Source organism: Stenella coeruleoalba, assembly GCF_951394435.1.
Source record: "Stenella coeruleoalba genome assembly, chromosome: 3".
Classification (NCBI taxonomy): domain Eukaryota; kingdom Metazoa; phylum Chordata; class Mammalia; order Artiodactyla; family Delphinidae; genus Stenella; species Stenella coeruleoalba.
Window position 1 is genome coordinate 133750783 of NC_137148.1, and position 21167 is coordinate 133771949.

The 21167-nt window shown below is 40.1% G+C and overlaps 1 protein-coding gene across 17 annotated transcripts in view; it reads right to left on the reverse strand.

Annotated features, from left to right (window-relative positions):
- The window catches only part of EBF1 (EBF transcription factor 1), a gene marked incomplete at its 3' end in the record, with an annotated part of 499070 nt that overhangs the window by 82072 nt on the left and 395831 nt on the right, over positions 1 to 21167 (reverse strand). For 13 of the 17 annotated variants that reach the window (XM_079918130.1, XM_079918126.1, XM_079918131.1 and 10 more), the window contains one exon: positions 15584 to 15717. In XM_079918130.1, coding sequence (XP_079774256.1) covers positions 15584 to 15717 — 134 coding nt within the window. The remainder of the gene's footprint in view (positions 1 to 15583; positions 15718 to 21167) is intronic. The other 4 variants (XM_079918119.1, XM_079918133.1, XM_079918125.1 and 1 more) reach the window with 1 other exon arrangement.

A 21167-nucleotide genomic window follows, 5' to 3' on the forward strand; every position in this document is an offset into this window, starting at 1 on the left:
CATTAGCGAAGGACACAAAAGTCCAGAAAAGTCTAGTGGCTTCAAAAATTGACTCAACATGTTAGGGAAAAGACAGGGTCTAGATTTGGAAGTCTAGAACTCAAGACCCACCTCCAACCCCCTCCCCCCATCTCAGGATAAATTTCCCACATTGTTCCAACCTGGCTGAACTAAGGCAGCCCCTCTAAGTTACCGAAGGAGGAAGGGCTCCAGTAAGTCTAAATTTTCCGAACTTCCATCATCGGAATACCGCTTTCTTAGTTTTGCCATATCTATAAACCACCTATACAATTATGTACTTAAAAATTTTTAATTGGTTAACTTTTTGTTTAAAATAACTTATTTTAAAAGGGAGCTATATTATTATCACAACTGGTATCCCCTGCCAAAATAAGAAGGAACTGTGGGTGGTAATCTTAAGGTTAATATGATGTTAAATCCTAGCTAGATAATGTTGACAACCTGCGTGGGTTTACTGAAAAGGGAGTTGAGCTAGTGCTGGACGTTACAGACTTCTTTGCCCCAAGTGAGACTTTGTCCCTTAACATAAATCAGAAGGATTAAAAGAGAAATAAAAGGAAAATCACTTTCTCATGATGTGATTCAGTTCTACTTAATGTCTGTGTCGAATCCAAAATGGTCTCTTGTACAACCAGGGGGCACGTACCCCACACTTTGGGAAATTCTATTCTAAGTGATTAGAGAACAGATTCACTCTTTTGACTTAACTTCCTTAAATCACAAACCAAACGAGCTAAAAATAAATATTCTTCTGAAACCCTGTAGCATCTGACACTACTTTCTTCCTTTTTGGAAGTCTACACTTTCTTCACTTCTGTGACACTAACTTTGAGACCTAAGACTTGCAGAGCATCTGATGGTTTATCAAAGCACTTTCACATTCACTCTTTTAAAACCCATCCTTATGGGATATGTATTCCAGATGAGAAAAGTTGAGGGTCAAGCAAGTTAACTAACATTATTTGAAACAGTAGAAGAAAACCCATCTCTTACGCCTGTTAAGTGTTTTCCAGGGCTCCTCTCATATTCATTGGTTCCTGTTCTCTTCATGTGCCAACTATTTCTTTCTGCCAACTTGTTAACTGTAGAAATTTCACAAGGCTTGTTCTAGATCTCTTTCTTTTTCACTTGCCTGACATTTCTTGAATTCACTCATTGGCTCAATCACCTCGCCTAAACTGACTTCCAAATCCACACCTGTAGCTTTGATCTCTTTGGCCAAGCACCACATTTTTATGAAAAACAGAGTAACAGAATCTCCCTGAACTTGTCTTATTGCCACCTCAATCTCAACAGGACCCAAGATAAATTTATCATCTTCCTACCTATAAGTGAATTTCTTGCTCCTGTGTTCCCTCTCGCAGCTAAGGGAACACTCTCCTTTGAATCACCCAAAATAGAAAACTTAGGATCATCTTATGTTTTTTCTCCCTTCAACTTTTCTTTTAGTCATGTTGATTTTACCCTCCACTGAATTCCACTGGCACCTTGCCTGGCTTCTTTATCCTGTTCAGGTTGTCACCATTTCTTACTCAGATGACTGCAATATTGTAACTGCCTTCTAAATGGCCTCTCTCTACTTCTACCTTCTCCGCCAGAACTATCTTCTTCAAATCAATCTCACCACAGCATGCCCTGACTCAAAACCTCACCTGCCCCCTTTGTGTATGGTGTATAGTCCAGACTCCTTGGCATGGTAGTCAGGTGCTCTAAGGCCTGACAGCTGATCACCCTTGCTAGTCACCCTCCCCACTCTGCCCTTCCACACTCTGAAGGCCATGCGGATACATGAAAACACCACGGCCTTGCCTAACATCTTTGCTTTGTTCATGCCATTTCTTGCCTAAATTTTCCCCCATGATATTCCTCTTGTTCTTTAAGACCCTCACCAGATGCTCTCTCTTCCAATAAGTTTTACCTGATCCACAGTTACCTGCACCTTTGTAAGAACTTATATAAGTACGGAATGTATACTATAGAAAGCATCCTATCTTACTTTGTGCCATAAAGATTTTCTTACACATCTTTCTCCCATTAGACGGTCCCTAAGATCAGCTACGGGGTCTAATTCATATCTGTATCCTCTAAAGTATTAAACTGAATGCCTTACATACAGGATATTTCCCAAATATTTCTGAAATAAATACTTGTGTAAATTGGACCAGAATTCTACTAGATGTTTGATTGCATTAAGCAAGCAATCCCTATCCATAAGAACTCACTGTTCTTAACCTGATAATATTTAACCCTCATTCCCTAAGTTGCTCTTAAAATTAATTATCCAACTGGCCCAGCACTCAGGTCCCTGCATGAGACTACTGCTCAGATATCATCTAAGTGGTAAAAAAAGAAGATGTCTAAAGGTCTGGGACTCATTCCAGCGAGAAGGGATAAGGCGAAACAAAGAAAAAAATGGTTAAGCAATACTAAAAAGTGGGCCACAAAAGATCAATGCTCCAACAGCAGTGTTTATTTCTAGACTGATGACATTAGATGTGATACATCTTCTGTCTCTCCTGATTCTTCCTCGTGTGCGTGTGTGTGTGTACTTCTGTGTTTATTTGTGTGTGTGAGAGAGTATGCATGTGCTCGCACAGGAAATAATAATCATATATATAATTCTGGAATAAATAAATTCATACATTTACAGGTATTACTTTTATTATGAGAAAAATATTACTAAAATCAAAAGTAGAATACTATCAGTTTTGTGCAATATGTATTGCATGTGATTATATAAGAATTAGATATATATTTGCATGGAAGAAAGACCAAAAGGAAAATCATCAAAGTGTTAAGAGGAGTTACCACTAGATGGTAAAGTTACAGGTAATTATACTTTCCTCTGCTTACCTCCCTGAATTTTCAGGCTTCTCAGCAATCAGAATGTATTAATATTATAATCAGAAGCAATCATTTTTAAGTGTGGTACCGCAATGAAAGAAACACACATGGTCTCTGCAAGGCCCCAGAAGAGGCTGCCAGCACACCAAGGACCTGCCGGTGACAGCAATTTTGCTCCCTCCGAGCTGCCTGTGTGAGCATTTTCTCTTCTCCAGACTCAGAGCACAAGAGCAGAAGAGTCCTGAGTGGTCGGCCAGGTGAGGCACACTTGCTGTGGCCTCTGGGTACGAAGTGAAGCTGCTGTGACCGTGAGAGACAGGATGCAGACATGCGGGGCGGTGGGTGAGGCCTGTCCTTGACAGAAGCGGGAAACAGGAAAGAGGAACGACTCCCTCTATGGGTGCACAGAGAATCATGAAAGATGCACAGGGTTGGAAACAAAACCCCAAAGAGGCAGTCTGCAAAGCCTGGGAGTCCAGAAGAGGGGCATGGGAGACGATAATTCTCCAAATGGTTTTTATAAAAGTCTCTAGCGGGATCAAAAGTGTGACCCACGTGGTAGGTGAATGAGAGTACCTAGTATTTTAAAATATTAATGGAGACATGTTGGAGAATTCTAGGGGAAAAGGACAAGTCTTGGGAATCACCTTCTTCTCTGAGAGCCAGTAGCTCTTACTATCTGTATCCCTGTAGCTCACACTAAATGGATGGTGGTGATGACCTTGATGGTGACTCCAGCAGCAGTGACTTTTCACTGTCTTCTTACTCTGTGCCACGTACTGTGAGAAACTCCTCCAGTGATTTCTGTCCTATAGTATTAGGGACAGGCAGGGGTAGTAGCTGGTTCACAGATGTGAAAAATGAATTTCAGGAAAGTTAAGAAAAATGACCAGGGAACCGATAAGAAGCAAGTCTGCCTGACTGATGACCACCTTTATACAACCACAGCTGTCCCTCCCTACTACTGTTTATTGTTTTTCCATAATTCCTGGCACTTGTACTTTTCATCCTACCTCCACTGTTAACAGGGTAGAATGGGTCCTCAGCCTCTCCTGCATTCAAAAATGTTCTGGGAACACAGTAGGTCCTCAAAATAACCTTTCTCATTGGTGAGAGGTTGGCTGAGAATCATGTCCCAGCAAAACAAAAGAGCAATTCTAAGATAAGCCTTTATGCACGTTTTCCAACCAATGGAACTATATGAAATAAATGCAATTTGAAGTTCCATGCTACAAAGTCAAAAAAATAACTGGGATTACTAGAAAGTGCACCAGTGATTTTTCATCACCACCCTTAGGACTTAATATTTTAGCCTTAATCACTTTCAACACTACAAGTAAAAACAAAACCAAAAAACTCGAAAACAAGCAAAGACTTAAAGAGAAGGGGTAAAAGGAAGGAAAAGTTAAAGTTTCTTCTCTGGAAAAATAATTAACAGTTATGACTAGAAAAAGGCTAAAGTGGGCACTGGTACAGTGGTTTTTAGGTATTACCCCTCCAAGAGTCTGGGTTCTAAGGTACACTGGCTCATTCAGCCAGTGTCACCCTCTGTGCCTCACTTTACCACCTTATCCTGCACCAGCCCCTGCTCTGTGGGAGGACAGACAATAATGTTAAATATGCTTTGTGTTTGGGTAGAGCTTCTCTAGGGACCCTAAAGCACTTTCCAGATTAATTTTTTAATTTATGCATTAATAATTCTCACAGCATTCTCCCTCCTCCTCAATTAGGATAATAATATCCATCTCTTTTGAGAGAGGCAGGGGGTGCTGAGTGATGGACATAAAACAGACACTTAAATAAGGAAACTATAACATAAAAGCATAATTAAAGCTTCAAAACCAAATCGACCAAGGAGCTTTAAAGAGACACCACAGTGATGGTGACCACACAAGAAAACTTATTTTCCTTCCACTCTGGGGCATTCATCTTTCTGTAGTTAAACATGGTGCTTACAAAATATTATTTTCTGGAGTTCTTAAAGAAAGTTGAAATATGATCAGTGTATATTCTTGGGCACTGTGCTGGCTGTACCTATTTTATCTCTATTCCCCTGAAGTGGGTACAACATAAATCAGGGGATGCTAGCTCTTCTCTCTCAGTGTATTCTGGTTTGTTCCCTAATCAGGGTTCTCTGGGTTTCGTAACCCAGGGTTTTTTCATTCCCAAGAATTGCCTGTCTCAAAGGCAGTATATGATTTCTCAGGGAACGTGAGAGAAAGCGCGTGGAAGCATTTACTGTTTCACAAACATTCTGGTTTCCTTTTGTCCTTTCAAGAAAATAACAAAACCAATGTTTAGCAAAATATGTTGGGTCCCATGAATTCCCAAAGATAAACTTTATGTATGAATGTCAGAGGAGACCTTTGAAACTAAAGTCTCAGGAATTGAGTTAAAAGGGGATTTAAAATCTACGTTTTAACAGTCAGTCGTATCTCCTAATACTGTCTGAAATGTCTCTCACATAGGTATTGACACAGACACAGATACACAGAAGAGAGATATAGATCTATTTTCCTATTGATTGCCTGCATCCCCCAACTAGAATATAAGCCCCATGAGGATGCGAACTTGGTCTTTCTTGTTTTCACTACTCTGTTTCCAGTTTTAAGAGTGCCTTGGACCTAGCAGACATTCAGTAAATACTTATTGAACATTGAATGAGTAAATACCGTGACATGATTAACCACCACTAATAATTAGGACAAAGATTCAATAACGTCTCTTATGAATCTACCAAAAAGATATCATCAATACCACCCCATTCAAAAAATCTTTTTACTAAAGAAAAAGAATTATTTTGACTTTGCCCCCACAGACTTCCTGGTAGCCTCATTAAACATTCACAAAAATATACTACCCAATTCTTCTGACCGAGAAACTAGCCAGGTCCCTAAATCAATGCAGTTAATTGTACAAAACAAAACAGCAATAAGATCATCTTTCAAAATAACAGATTGGGGAGAAAAAGGCTAAAATAAATATATTATGCTTCAACTACCTTTGGTTTTGTGGGTTGATTGATTTATTTATTTTTCGGTAATTTATTTTTTAAATAAACTTTCTCCAGCTCTCTTCCCAGGATGTAAATCTTGTGCCAACTGGGCACCATTAAAGACTGGATCCCATCCTGACCATGTGGGAGCTGGAAAAGCACTGGTGAGATCCTGAGGTCCACGGTATACCAGACGGGGAGGACTGGACACCAGTAACGCCAGCCCCTGTGGTTTGAAACTGCACAATGGGCTCTTTCTCGAGGCTTGTTTTTCTACATTCAGTCAAGAAGGAATATCATTCCCTAGTTGGGCCTGGCTTAGGGTCCTGGGTTGCTGCTTTGTTTGTTTGAAAATTAAAATATAAAAGAAAAAGGAAGGCCAGATACATTTTTGGAAGGGGCTGCATGTCATCAAAGCTGGTGGTTTGCAGGGCAGAATCTTTGCCTGCAAAGATTAGGAATTAGGAACAAAAACGTAAGAACCAAAAGGTGGACTAGCAGGGAATGAATTCACGTCTCACCAGAAAGTCTTTTAGGTTCTTTCAGAGTTCTAAGAAAAGGATATCAAAGCTGTAAGATGCTAAACAGTGACTCATTCTCACATTCTTTAGTGGTATAGTTCCTATTTGCATCCTATCTACGGTGATCCTTGCACACATACTCAGTAATTCCTGATTTAACACATCCCTCCAGGAAGTGAGTTCTGTGGAAAACTGAAGCCAACCCCCTTTAAATACCGTGCCACCACAACTGCTTTCATTGAAGTCTTTCGAGGATGCATTACACACATCACGCTGTTTCAGACAGAAGATATTGAATATAATTGCCATCTCTTTCTTGACTACTCAGGGCCACTGTCATTATGAACAGCCATTAACATGCTGCGCAGTAATATAGTTCTTCGTCTGCTTTTTAGGTTTTCCTTTCCTTCCCTTGACATTAAGCTGTCACTTCTGCTGTCACTGAGCCTGCTTCTAACAGCCCGCCTCTAGTTTGCTCCTTCTAATTTGCTATGACCTGGGAAAACAGATAACATAGTTGGTTTAAAATTACTCTTCTGGTTACCTCAAAGTCTGTTATTTTATATATTTACTCTTTTTTTTTTTTGGTTCACTTCTGGTTTCATGCTGAATTTTGGAGAGTTGCGGTGACTAGAACACTCTTCCCTGGATAGATGAGCTTTCCCTACCTTCTTTTTAGATGGTTAAAAAAAAAGATGGCTCTGGAGTCAGAAGAATTTTGGTTCAAGCCCAAGTTTTGCAAATTACCAGCTGTGGGACCTTTGGAAAGTCACTCAACCTCTCTGGCCTTCAATTTCATTGTCTGGGAAGGCGGAAGGGCTAGTTATCTGACTAGTGTTATTAAAGGACTTATTGACTTAACACCTATAATGAGTTTAGGAGAAGGCCTCACTGGTATCAATCACTTAAAAAGTGTTAGTTTTATTACTACTTAATCCTCACCATAACCAACAGATTTACACTAAGGTATTTATGTGCATCCTTACTGCACAATAAATATATCTAAATATAAACTACCTAATTATACATGCATTAACAAAAACTAAACTGCAATCTGTCTGGTACTGACACTATGAAGCAGCACTGAATATAACAGTTGCTAAAAAGTAGCATTTGTTTGATTGAATGAATGAATGAAAGGAGAAGCAGTGCCCTTCAACATTATTTTGTATAAATTAATGCCTCTGAAGTGTAAGGCTCTGTGCTAGACTCTGTAGACTAAGCTGAATTTTGCATGGATCCTGCCTTCAAGGGAGAGGGCTGCCCCTTATGTCACAATAATCAAAGATAGAAAGTGATAAGAACATAAGATGGTACAGATAAGGCCATTAGGAATTGAGAAAGAGAAAATATTCAATATCTAGAGCTGTGAGGGAAGATTTCAAAAAAACGATTTTTTTTCTGGATTGGAAAGGGTGGAAGGATTTGGGCACAGAAAGGAGGGAAAAGCATTGTGGAAGGGGGAATGGCATAAACAAGACAAGAGTGCAGAGGTGAAAAAATCTCTGCAGGCATAAAGAGCCACATCTTTATCCAATCACTCATTGTGACTGGAGCAGAAGTTAAGATGAATGGTGGGTAAGGATGTTGAAAAGAAAGGTCAGAGGCTTACGAGGCTGTACTTGAATCCCAAACTACGGAGTTACGCCTTCAGGAAAGAGGAAGCCAGTAAGGTTGCATAAGGAGAAAGGCTTTAGGTCAGATCATCAGGGAGCCATTCCAGCAATCAGCATTGAGCACATGGATGAAATGAGCACAACACTATATAAATATTGACTTTCTTCATTAAAGTCACATGACTGCAGCCAGCTGCGAATTCTGTCTTTGATTCACGTTAAAATTAGAAACACATCACACTTCTGTGGTTTATCCGTTTTCAAGTTATAGGCACATATGTGTACCTCCCGAATGCACTGTAAATAAATAGCTGAAAATGTCAACCTAAAGGTGCTTTTAACTAACTTGTAATTATCAACATAGAGGATAGACTTAAAGTGCCTAGGTCAAAAGTAGCAATATAGACTAGAGGATTTTAAAGCATAAGGTGAGCATGGTTGTAACTATGTAACTATATTAAAAAGGCCATTGGACTATTTTTAATCTGTTTTTTAAATACGCTGGCTCACTTAGAAATCATTCCCTGTGCAGTAACTTGGACTTGAAAGGTATTCTTCAAAGCCATATTCAAAGTTTGATGCAAGTGATTCAGGCTACTCCTTTAATTCTTTACAAATGAAGTTTAAAATTTTGCATTAAGCATCTTCCTCTTAATAGATGATCAATAAGTACAGGTTGAATAAAGACTTGGCAACTTATGTATTTAGGAAAAAGTAGGCAATTAGGAATTATTTAAAACCTGTGCATTTAATAAACTTTGAATTAAACTTCTACCTGTAAGCTTCAATATATGTAAAGTAGATGACACAGCTATTTACGTTGTACCCTATTTATATTAAAAGTTTTTGAAAGAGAAGATATTTGACACAATGTCTTTCTCCACCTTAATTTTTTTTATTTTAGTAGAATTGTATCTCATATAAATGTGTTATACATAATAGTCGTTAGAGTTGTGATGCTATTATGTTTAAAACTTGGGAGGGTTTGGTAAATATAAGGAAGTATGTTTAAAAACTAGGGAAATGTCACGAGAAATCCTGGTACAAGAGAAAGCTGAATGGGGAGTGAGGTTGGTGTCTGGAGAACTGGGCTGGAGAACCAGCACTAACTAGCTAAGGCATTCTCAGGACAAGTCACTGCACCGGCGGGCGCTGGAACCTCTTTTTCCTCACTTTCAAAATAAAACAGCTGCAGTTGATGACTGGAAATGCTCCTCAAAGCCCTCAAAATTTTGTGACTCTACATGTGGTTCAGTAAAAATCAAGGCCGGATATAAGGCCTGGGAAACTCACAGTGGGAGCATGTATGAGCTGTAGTCATTCATTTTTTGATGTCACAGAGGAGCAAATACTATTTTTCTTTTTTTAAATTTACAGTCCTTCCTCTGAGCTATGTGCACACATGAGAATAGAAAGTAGATATGGAAAGGAAGAAGGGAAGAAATCAATAACTGCATTTAAAACCTTATTTTCCGACTTCCGGATTCAAGCAGCAAAACTGCTTCTCAGCCCCACAAACTGCTATTTACCTGACCATGGTCACCCATAGGTTTCCCAAAGAGTGGCTTCTTTTGCCTTCTGCCTGTCTCTGGGAATGCCGTTGAAGAAAACATTCATCTGGATGAAAAAGACAGTGTATGGCCCCTGGATGAGGCTAACTGGTTCATACAGTAATGTAACGCTGGCTTCTGCCATTTGAGCTAAGTGGTCCTGGCAATCTTTAAGTATAGCTGCCCTACAAAATCACATGGCATCTAACGTCAAGTGTGCACGGACTAAAACCAGAAGCAAAATATGAGAGAAATTCTGTTCAGAGCCTTGCAGGATTAAACAATAACAGCTCCAGACATTGCTGGTCTAATCTGAATAATACTCTGCAAATATTTCACATTTTCCTACATCTACACCAGCCCGATCACTTCATAATTGGGTTTCATGACTTTACTTCATTAACATGAAATCTAAATATACTTCAGCCATTATCAGTATATCTTCCTGTAGAGTGAGCCCTGAAAAAACAGGTTCTGTGGTCACAAAGTTTGGAACATGCTGCATACTATGTCTTAGATAGTCAAAGTGCATATAAGTACCTCGAAAACTCTAGGACAGGACCAGTGGAATCTGTTTGACTCAACATTTCCCAAATTTACTGGGAAAAACCTCCCACCCCCATCTCCCATGGGGTGCCTATTAAAATCCCAAAGAACTGGTATATTCCATAGAACTATCTGGAAGATGAATTAGAACAACACTGTGGTATAAGTCTCAGGTGTAGATCAGATACCAGAATCTGAAGTGTAGAGAGTGAAAATATGGACTGAAGAGATATCAATAGGGAGATCCAGTTTGGGGGCTAATTAAATCATTTTGATGAAGTTCAAAATAAACATGATATTGTATACTGCAAGTGTGTTCTAAAAGTGAAGAACAAACAATAGTGGAAGAAGTTACTTCCCACCCATCCTCACTCCCACCCTTCTTACTGCTGGGGGGGTTTCAAGGGAATGAATTCTAGATAAAAGGAATGACTAGAATTGTAGCTGGTTTCCAAGAGGATTTGGTCTAAGACCCTCATTTTCAGATGTTGAGATGGAGGTCCAGTGACCAACAATGACTAAAATATAGGTGCTCCGACTGGACAATGGAAGGACTATAATTACTATCTGGCTCCTAGCCCACTGCTACCCCGTGAAATCTAAATCCTTTCTTGGATGGTTGTCTTCCATTCCCGCCACCCTCTGCTCCCTGCCAATCCCACCACTGGACACTTTTTACAGGCAGCTTAAACACCATAAGCTGTATAAATTCTCTCAGCTATTTCAGTGACTAATTAAAAGGATTGTGAGAGCCTAAAACGTCCAGCACAGAGATCCACCTGGACATAATAGAAACCTGATTGGTTATTGGAACAGTCTACCTCTGACTACACTACTCTCTCTGCCTTCTAGAACCTTAGCTGGAATTTTAAACCACAAATTTAGCTCTAGATTGCATAAATATATTATGTAACTCTCTAATTTGCTACATGAGAGCAAGCTGTCTTTCTAAGTAATATACCAGATCCCACAAAGATTCACTTTAATCACGGATAGTACCTACCCCAGCGTTCCACACCAGCTGGTAAGCCAACCAGTACTCATTGTTTAGAAATTAGAGGAATTCAGAAGGAGATATTAAAATAACAATTGGCACGACAAACCAGTAGCAGGAGCCCCTCGCCCCTCCAAATCACAGGTTGGTAGAAAAGCAAAAGCAATGAAGTACATGTGTATTCAAGAAAAAAACTCAACCCACGTTAAACATTAGCACACATCAACCCTGTTGGTTTCTCTGGGTTTATATATAAAACACTACAAAGATTTTTTTTTTAAGTCTTCTGGTGTAAGACATGCCAAGGAGTATGAGAGTATCAGGAAGATAATTTGCTTTGTAAAAAGAGAGGAGAAAGGGCGAGAAGCAATAAGGAAGAGAAACAAAGATAGCAAACCAAATTCACAGGAAAGCCCTGTGGTTCACCCCAAACTTGGGAGCTCACAGAAGGCAGCCCTGAGTTAGGAACGGGACAGTGCCACCTGTCTTCTTCCCAACTGGGGGCCATCAGTGAGCTAAAATGAACTACTCACTTGCAAAAGATTGGGTTGGTAGGGGAAGGGCACAGATGAGGGTAAATGAAGCCAGCCCTATTTTCTCTGGCTCTTTTTAAAACTTCTTTAGCTAAAAAGAGACTCCAAATAATAGCATCAGCTGCTAATCTAAAATGTTATCGACTTGTCCTGGCCCACCAGCCCGCTTCCTGCGTGCTTTGAGCTACAGAGTGAAGAAATGGAGAAGAGATGAAAGTCTACTTAAAATGAAAAGTACTAGATCTCAGAGGTGGCATAACCTCAAGAGAAAATGTGGCCAGGGACAAAGAATTTGGATAGACTGGGGTCCTACTCTAGAGAAGAGGCCCAGACAGGTTAACTGTCTTAAATATACAAGTAACTTAGTCATTCACATAGAAAAAGAAGAGGTTGTCTTCTGCCTCTAACACAAAGCACATACCCTTCATAAGGGTAAATTCTTCCTGTAAGCCAACGGCTCCACCCACAAACTTACACAACTAGAAAATGAAGGGACCGCTCTTCTGTTCTCTACATGACAAGTCTAGCTTACTTTGGGAGGTGATAGTAACTGTTAAGATACCATCAAGTATAAGGCATCAATGGCAATTCCATCCTGGTCTGATACGGTAAAACCCTAGGGTAAAAATTTTGGCATAGGCTAAATCGTGGACGGTTAAAAAGGTGAGCCCTGGATTTGGACTGTCTGGGTTCACATCGCATCTCCACCAGTTGATAACTGAACAGCTTATTTAACTTCCCCAAGCGCAGTTTCCCGGTTAGTGAAATGAGAACAGCACGCTATACATGCTACACATGCGAGCTGTCACCAGGTTCACGTGAGAGCCTGGCAGGAACTAAGTGCTCAATGAATGTTAGCTAATATTAGTCATACTCTACTTTCATAGATATCTTCTCTTAATAGTCACAGTTACCAAGTTCTGATTCTATCCAGTGGAAGCCTGGAGAAATGGCCCCCAATTTCTTTGGGCCCTACCAAAATAAAAGACACAATTTAATTTTGACTAAAAACAACAGTCATAGTTACTACTACTGTTGCTATTACTACCCCTACTACTGTACCACCTGGATTACTGTGCATGTCTTTTTTTCCTCTCTTCTTCCTGTCCTTCCTTACTCTCAAGATTCTACCTATTTGCTCTCTCATTAACGTGGGCTTGTATTTCCTTCGTAAAAACATACATTGTGGTTCAATCCCACCTCTAGCCCTATCTGTCAGTGTGATGGTGGGTCTCTGACCCTCTCTGACACTTGGTTTACTTATATGTATGTAACATGGGGCTATAATGAGAATCAAATAAAATAATACCCGTAAAGTGCCTACGCATGAAAACCCTTAGTAAATGTGAGCTACTTCTCAATTTCTCATCAGTATACAATGGATTTGGGGATTTGAAGCAGTACCAGATTCTCTCCCTGCACTAAAAAAGAGAGAACATCATATCTGTCAAATAGCCTGGATGAAAATCTAAATTTATAAATAGTTTAGAATATTTACAAAAAGTTCACCTCTGCAAGACTCATTTTTCCAAATGTCAGGACCATCATGATGATAACAGGCCAAATTAAAGTCCTCCATCCAGACGCCCAACTGCTAATGCTGCAGGGGATTTATTTATTTTAAAAGAATATTAGCTAAAACATTTTGGGAAACTACATAGTGGGCTTTCACCAGGAAAGAGTCATAGCTGATTTATGATATATCCACGAAGGAGAGCAGTTTGTGAGGAGGAGGTGGGCAAAGAAGGAGCATGCGCCCTCCAACACCCACCTCCCAGCTGGACCCCCCAGATCCATCACGAGGGGCTTCTGGTACACTCAAGGCAGGGGTATTGGAGGGACACATGAGGGAGGAGGACAAAGGTATCACCTCAGTGGATTTTCCTTTCATGACTTGCGTTGATTTTTATATGGAAACAGATCCTTTAAAGCAATTTAGATAAATCTAAGGTAGAATTTAACCTCCCTTATGTGTTCACCAAAAAGGGCAAGAAAGTGAGGGAACTGAGAGGAAACTGGGGGACCCTGACAAGGTGGAGGGAAAAATTAACAATTTCCTGATATGCTGAAGTCCTTTATTCCACATCCAACGTGGTGCACCTGGCCTAAGACAGGCATGAGGTTGTAAAGGGAGCATCACACTAACCCCACTTATTCTCAGGGGTCAAGAATATGGCTGATTCTGAGCCCCATTTCTCAGGCCTCACTGTGACTGCTATGACCTGGATAAAAAGTTCATATTCTATTTATTCTTCCCCTCTTCTCAAGGTCCAGGACAAGCAAAAGAATGAGGGGTAGGAAGGGATGAAGACACAGCCCAGGGGACCTGGGAATGGCTATCCTTGTGAGCACTGTTGTCTCCAGCAGCAAGGAAGAAACATATGCCATGTACGTGATGCTTCTAATGTTACAACCCAATGTTTCCAACAAAGAATGGGGTGCAGTCAGCTAGGGGAGTTCAGTCCACCTCCAGACCTGGGCTGTTCTAACGTGGACAGCAATGAGTTTGGTGGACTGAGAAGTCCATCTCTGATTCAGCTTTAAGGGAGCTTGGATTCTCTGGCCAAGAGCATGCCGCTTGTTGGATGCATGGGAAAGACAAAGGCAACGGCAGAACGGGCTGGCAAGGGGCTTGCCGGAGTGGCTTACTGGCAGTGAGGTGTGCACATAGAAGGCTTAAAAGGAAGGGCAGCCTCTGCTTTGGAAAGATAAATGTACTCAACTGTCACAGTCTTAACTTTCTGCTTATCTCTGTGGCCCCTCCAAAGAGAAAACACAATCAAAACATCTGGATGGGCTAAACAGTGGTGTCATGGGAGGACAACCAGAAATGGAAATAGAAACTCTGAGTTCTAGCTCCAGTTCTGCTACTGACTCCTTTGTGTGGCCACATACCTATCACTCACACTCCATGGGCTCTGGGTGGCTGCTTTGGGGTGATGTAATTACATATGTCTAAGTCTCAGTATCCTTATCAAGAAAAGATACACGTTAAGAGTATTTACCTTGTGGTGTAGAGGGAAGATTAAGATGATCTATGTCAAGAACTCAGCACAGTGCCCAGAATCCAGTAAGTCTCAATAAAGTTTAGCCATTCTATGAGCACTTGTAAAGTGTGTGAGATAAGTGAGCTCAATGCTCTCTTGCAGTTCTAACCTTGTTTTTACTCTAAACTTCGGGGAGATGAAAGAAAAGGGGCTCTGGGCATGCTGGCTAAGAAATCGAGGCTCAGAATTTAGAAAGCAAAGGCAAGTTTGCCATGGCTTCTAAGGAATGGTGATACTTATGTTCTGTAATTTGAGCTAATGTTGATTATTGCCAGACAAGTCAACTTGCAGGTTAAAATAATGATCACAGTGCTTGGAAAGTACTGCAAAAATAGAGCATAGTCATTTTCATATGGTTGAAGTCCCACACTGAGATGCCTGAGAGGTATAAACTCCTAGGGCTCTGGGTTCTTCTAGGTTCCCCTGGCAAACTGCTCACTCTCTGATGAAGAGTCATTGAATAAGTCAAGAACCACCTACACCTGGATTATTACTGTCACGTGAATGGTGATCCTTGAAGATGGTCCTACAATAGACTCCATCTACAAATGTTCACAGATTACTACCTTGTTACAGTTTGAACAGGGCTTTGCCTATATATTTTGTGACTTTGCATCTCCTTTCCAATTCCCAATACATAATAGGACCTCCATACTGTGGCTAGCCCATGAGGACAAATGACAAAACAGAAGGTCTCCTGGTGCTGATGGGCCAGTGGATGGAAGTCATTCCAGTAGAAAGTGATGCCTCCTGGTAAACCCAACCCATCCTTCCTAGTTTCCAGAGTTCCGTAGACTGGAGCTGGCCCACCCAGACTGCCATCTCTAAATTCTACACACTCTCTTAGAAATGCAAGTGTAGACAGTCTCCTCAACTAGACCAAGCTATTAGATATTAATGTTCAGACAACACCTACCTCACTCCAGACCAGCATGGTACCGAATATGACCTGTAACCCATCAAAGAAATTGTCCCCTATGATGATCACAGTCGCACCTCCCGTCGTCCATCCTTCACTCGGGCTGATGGCTTTGATACAGGGAGTAGCTGCTTTTCAACACACATGAAAAAGAGAAGGAGTCGGCTGTTAGAACCAAACTTTAATGATGGGAGACTTGAGGAAAAGAAAAAAAAAAAATCTTTTATCTTTTCACGAACAGAAAGTCCCTCAAGATCTCAGCATTTCCTAGTCACATTAGGACCTGAAACCTCAGGGTGCAATTTCAGTTTTTAAAAGCATGCTTTTCATTGTTTCTATTAAGATACATATATGTTACCCAAATCTTTTTCAAACCTGAAATCTTATGAAATAAAACGTAGAAGCAAAATTTAATTTATGAAATGCTAAGGATTTTTTTTAAATGGGTGATGTTTTAAAATACACTGGAAACCTCATAGAATTGCTTCATAATTAAATACATCTCCTGAAAAGAAAGCTCATAGATTTTTTAGGTAAACATTGCTGTTTGATGGGAAGGGAAGAAAGAAAGGAGGCTGGAGCAGAACATCGTTCTTGTTCCATGCCTTCTGTCTGTACCACTAACAGAGCAATATTCCTGAATAAAAGTCACTAAGTTTTTTTCAATAAATGTCATGGATGCCATTTTATAGATGCAAAGTATGCAGGTCACTCAGGGTGAATTATGTAACCAAATAGCTGAGTCAGGGCTGAACCACAGAAAGTCCCATGACCTTTGCTTTGTTGTCATTCCCAGGCATAAAACCCAAGAACTGGCTTTTTCAAAACTTCCTATCTCCTTTCTTTCCATTATAAATGGCCCTTGGAGATGGGAAATAATTTGCAAATACTGTGATTCCAAACACACTAGAGGTGGTTTGCCTGATGAGCATGGCGTGCTTTCAACAGAATTACTAGGCAAAAATGAAATCTCTCAGAGAGTACTTTCGTACCACTGAGGACTGTTAACTCCACAATGCCATGCTGCTGTTTTCATGATCACTTTTATGAAAAGGAACAAAGCAAAATTCTAAAGCGAAGGAGATATTGTCTAAGGATAGAAAATGAGACCCTCCTCTTTAATAAAATGTTTATTAAGTACCCTAGACTGACTTTCCAAGTATTGAAGCCAATGAGAGCACCAGTTAATTTTAACAGGAAGAAACTGGCAAAAAAATTACTGGACTTCGTCAAATTTGGCAAAATGTCATGCTTTAACTTTTGCAAGAAGAAAAGAAAATATGAAGCCCAGCCCGCTGGAACCATTGCTCATGTGCCACCACACAAACAAGCAGAATGGGTTTGATTTTGAGTCAAATTTATCTTATAAAATTGCACAGAGAAATTTGGAAATATCCAAACTAAACATTTCATGTTGGCTGAACTCACAGCAATGCATTTACAACTAAAACTGGCCAGTTCAGATGCCTTTTCTCTCCCCCACTTTCTCCTAAAAACAAAATAATTAATCAAGGAAATGTAAATGATTCACGGCTTGAAAATTCTTGTTCAATTTTTGACACATATAAAGGTTGTGATCAATGTTCCACAGGCATAGGACTTTTTTGTAAAATCTTCCTTTAAAAGTAACCACGTTTAAATGCATAATTGAGTACTCCTAAACTAATGATAGAATATGATGCATGATTCCAAGCAATTTATAAGAGAAATAAACTACATTTAACAACTATATAAAATTCTTAAAATATAAGCAGTTTGGAAACATTCTAGTTAATGTCTCAAAATCTTAATTCTTAATTTCTAACTCAGTATAAGTACTTAGTTGCTAGAGTGGAGTAGAACAGGTGTTACTATATCCCCGGATACTTCTGAGAAGACTAGAATATTGGTTAAACTGAACTGGTCTTGAAAGATTCCTGCCTGATGGCAAAGTGTGGAATCCAACGGTATCATTAAACGCTGACCCTGTGATTGCCCTCATAAACCACAAAATAATCTTGGTGTTTATTATCTGTATTAGCTTTGGGATTTCTTTTAATTTTTTAAATTTTATTTTTTAATCACACAAGCATGTTCTCCTTTAGTTAAGTATGGACTCCTCCAGGCTTTCTCATCGTTGCACAAAAGCAGACACAAGGGCGTGTTGGTTTATCTTTGACAGACTCTCCTATTGTAAAGAAGCTATAATAACATGGTCAAGAACTGCCAATTTTATACTTGACCCCAGCTCTCTTTTTTCCATTTGTTATTTGTAGGATATAGAAGGCATGTAAGTACATATATGTATAGATGTGTGTGTATGTGTTCAAACATTTCCTAAGGAAAGTGATGATGTTTTCAACCATCCAGAAGAAAAGGTACACGTCAACTAGTCAGAGGTAAGTGAGCATCAAGTTTCAAGAGAAAAACTGGTGAGGAAACAATATACAATACCATCTTCTTAGTTTTGGGGGAGGAACAAAAAGCGCTGGAGGAAGTACTAAAGGAAAAGAGTGGCACCCCTGGATCCATCCTACCTCTATGCTCAACACAATCCACTATCCCTGCTTAGGGAACTAAGTGCCATTCTCAGAACAAGTCGGTCGGGCAGCCCTTTCTAAGTTGAGACCTCAAAGGGTTCCAAAGGTGCTCCTATACATCTGTGTCATGGCAGTCTTGAGAGGAAGCTCTGTGGCACTCCCCCACTGGGAAGATTGGAAAATATGTAAAGGAATCATGGGCTGACCCACTGAGAGAGAGGGGTGAGGAAGGGATGTTACTGGCATTTAGTACCTGGAAGTCAAAGATGCTAAGTTTTCATGCATGAGACAGTCCTGCAAATGAAGAATGCTATAATGTCAATAATGCAGGGTAGAAGACACTGTGACTAGCTAAATGAACCAGGCTCAAGAGCAGTTGTTAAGAACTCACAAATCCATACAGGCCAAGGCAAGAAACACGAATGAATACAGCAGTTCAGGGTCTCAGAATAAGCATGAGATGGATGGTTGCTGGTACCGAATTGGGGAATCTCCAGCCATCGGTATCCCCGCACAGAGGCAGTCCCAGTGTGACCTGGTCTTCTGATCTTTCTAAAGAAGCCAGGAGCCCAGATTTTTATGTGAAATTTCCCAATCTTTAAATGCTGGCAACTAATTCAATATATTTTTTTAATGTGTAGGCTAAACAAAATGTTTATGGACTTAAATTTAACTCATCGGCTGCCATCTTACATTTTGACCCTAGTCACAAACAAACTTGCCAGACTAAAAGCAGCCCAGGAAGTACTTGCAAACGTGCCTAAAATAACAAGTACCCAAATGTTCACTGTAGTATCGACAGTAAACAGTATAAGAGTCTAGGTGCCCCCAGTAAGGGAGTGATCATAGGATGTGTGGAGTATCATTAGAATGGACGAAAAAAATTTTCTATAAACTGACATGGAAAGATGTCAAAATATGTCAGTAAGTAAAACAAAAATCAGTTTGTAGCCTGATGAATAGTGTGATTCTGTTAACTTAAAAACTGATATCTATTAGCCTATATGCATGAGCATGTGTAGGTACGTGTGAACAGGTATGACAGACAAAAGTCTGGAAGGATGTACACGAACTGTCCCCAGTGGGTCCATATGAAAAAGGAAGGTGACTAGAGAAAGGAGACTATTAAATTCTACTCTATAGATAGCCATATGGTTTGAATTTTTCCAGTGAGCACATACTAAGGTAATACGTTTTAATTAAAAAAATAACAGCAGAGCATTTAATTCTGTGCGACATAAAGGTTATACGTTTTAGAGCAAATTGATACTACTTTTTTTTTTTAAGCTCAGATGTGCTAAGTAACAGATCCTGAGCCTCCCCTTCCGTCTTCTCTTGGGGTGTGTTTTCTCTGAGAAAGCTCGGAGAACATCTGCAACGACTTGTTTTTCTTTCACTCAGGATATCCAGAGAGATGCAGAGGGAAGATAGTTTATAATAGTCACGGTGGATGTGTTCAGTGAAATCTGAAGGTGAAAAGACTCATGAAAGAGTTCAATCCAGCCCAGGAGTATAATAATCAATACAATTCTATCTCCAAGGAAATATTATGGAATGGGGGAGAGGAGTGGATTTGAATACAAAACCACTTTTACCGGCCAAATCTTGATTTAATTAATGAAAGAGTCTTTCTTCCTCGCCAATGAATTTTCACACTCTGGGTCTCCACAAGGACAGTAAGCCAATTCCTGGTTCTAAATCTCATTAAAAATAAAAGTTTGGGTGTTTTTTTCTCTTTTGTTTTTTTTTAAACCTCTCCTCCCACTCACAACAGCCACCCAAGTAAAGGAGATTTTTCCTTCCTTCAAACTATGACAATAACATGATTATACCACCACAGTTTAGCATAATGGCTCTGAAATGCTCGTGGCACATTGCAGAGTTAAAGTGGAAATTATTAGGTAGCTCTTCTTTGTTATAATAATGATCACTCCACAAATAAAAGCTCTTCTCCCAAAGGTACTGCAAGGCGCAAAATGCTAATTCTGAAGATTATGTGTGCGCTTTTATTAAATATTACTATGCCCTGCCTGTTTGAGGGCTTCTCTGCTCTGATTGTTTTATGAGTACCATGTTAATGTCATTCCCATCTTGCTAGCAGCAGGCACACATTTTAGCGTTTGTATGAGAGTTGATCAAAGGCCACGTGCTGGGGGAATTGCTGAGAAAACACGGACAAGCGATAAAAATCTAACAGATTAATTGGTTTAAATTTCATTTCAGGGTGTTGAACTTTGGCTCGGAACTCTAATACTACACCCTGAGTCAGGGCCTAATTACCAGATTTCCAATTTGCTTCTGAACAATGGTTGCGGTGAGAAGGAAAAGAGAGGGTAGAACGAGGGGAAAAAAAAAAAAAAAAAAAAACACGAAAGAAAGAAATCGTTCAGGCTCCAGTACATATTTAACAACTAATGTTCTGTGTGCAGACAATTGCACCAGGGGCCATTTGCTATCACCTGCTCTACTTCCAGAGGGTTTATATTTCCTTCCAAAAGCCACAGAAGGCAGAAGAAATCACGGATGGCCTCAGCAGTTTGAAATTTTCTGATTTATAGAATTAGTATTACAAGATTCGAATGCCTGCTCACCCACACTGGAAGTATCAGGCTTTTTATTAGCGAGGTGAATTTATAAACTGGAATCGCCCCTCAGCCTCCAATAGCAATGATCTATTTCATTGATAGAAAGCCAGGGCCGGGAGAACCATGTTTACCTCGGGGTTTATGGGGGGCCTTGGGAATAAGGGTTAATTGAGCTCAGAGGTGCCTGCCCATTGAGGTGAATTAGTGGTGTGCGCAGCTATCAACAGGGTCCTGGGGCTGCTCTTACTTTTGCCTCTGAAATCTCTTTGTACTGTGATCAATACCTCACTTGTTTGGGGTAGCTGTATAGATGACCCGGGTGCAGCATTTACCATCTCTTATCCCCAAAATGAGGCTTTTGTGACAGTCGATGTCCCATTACAGAAGCCTCACTAGAGATGTGTCGTTTGGCTCTTTTCTCCATCCCTGTGTTTAAATGCCATGGGGAAACAATGCTCAATCAGTTGGTAAAAGGTA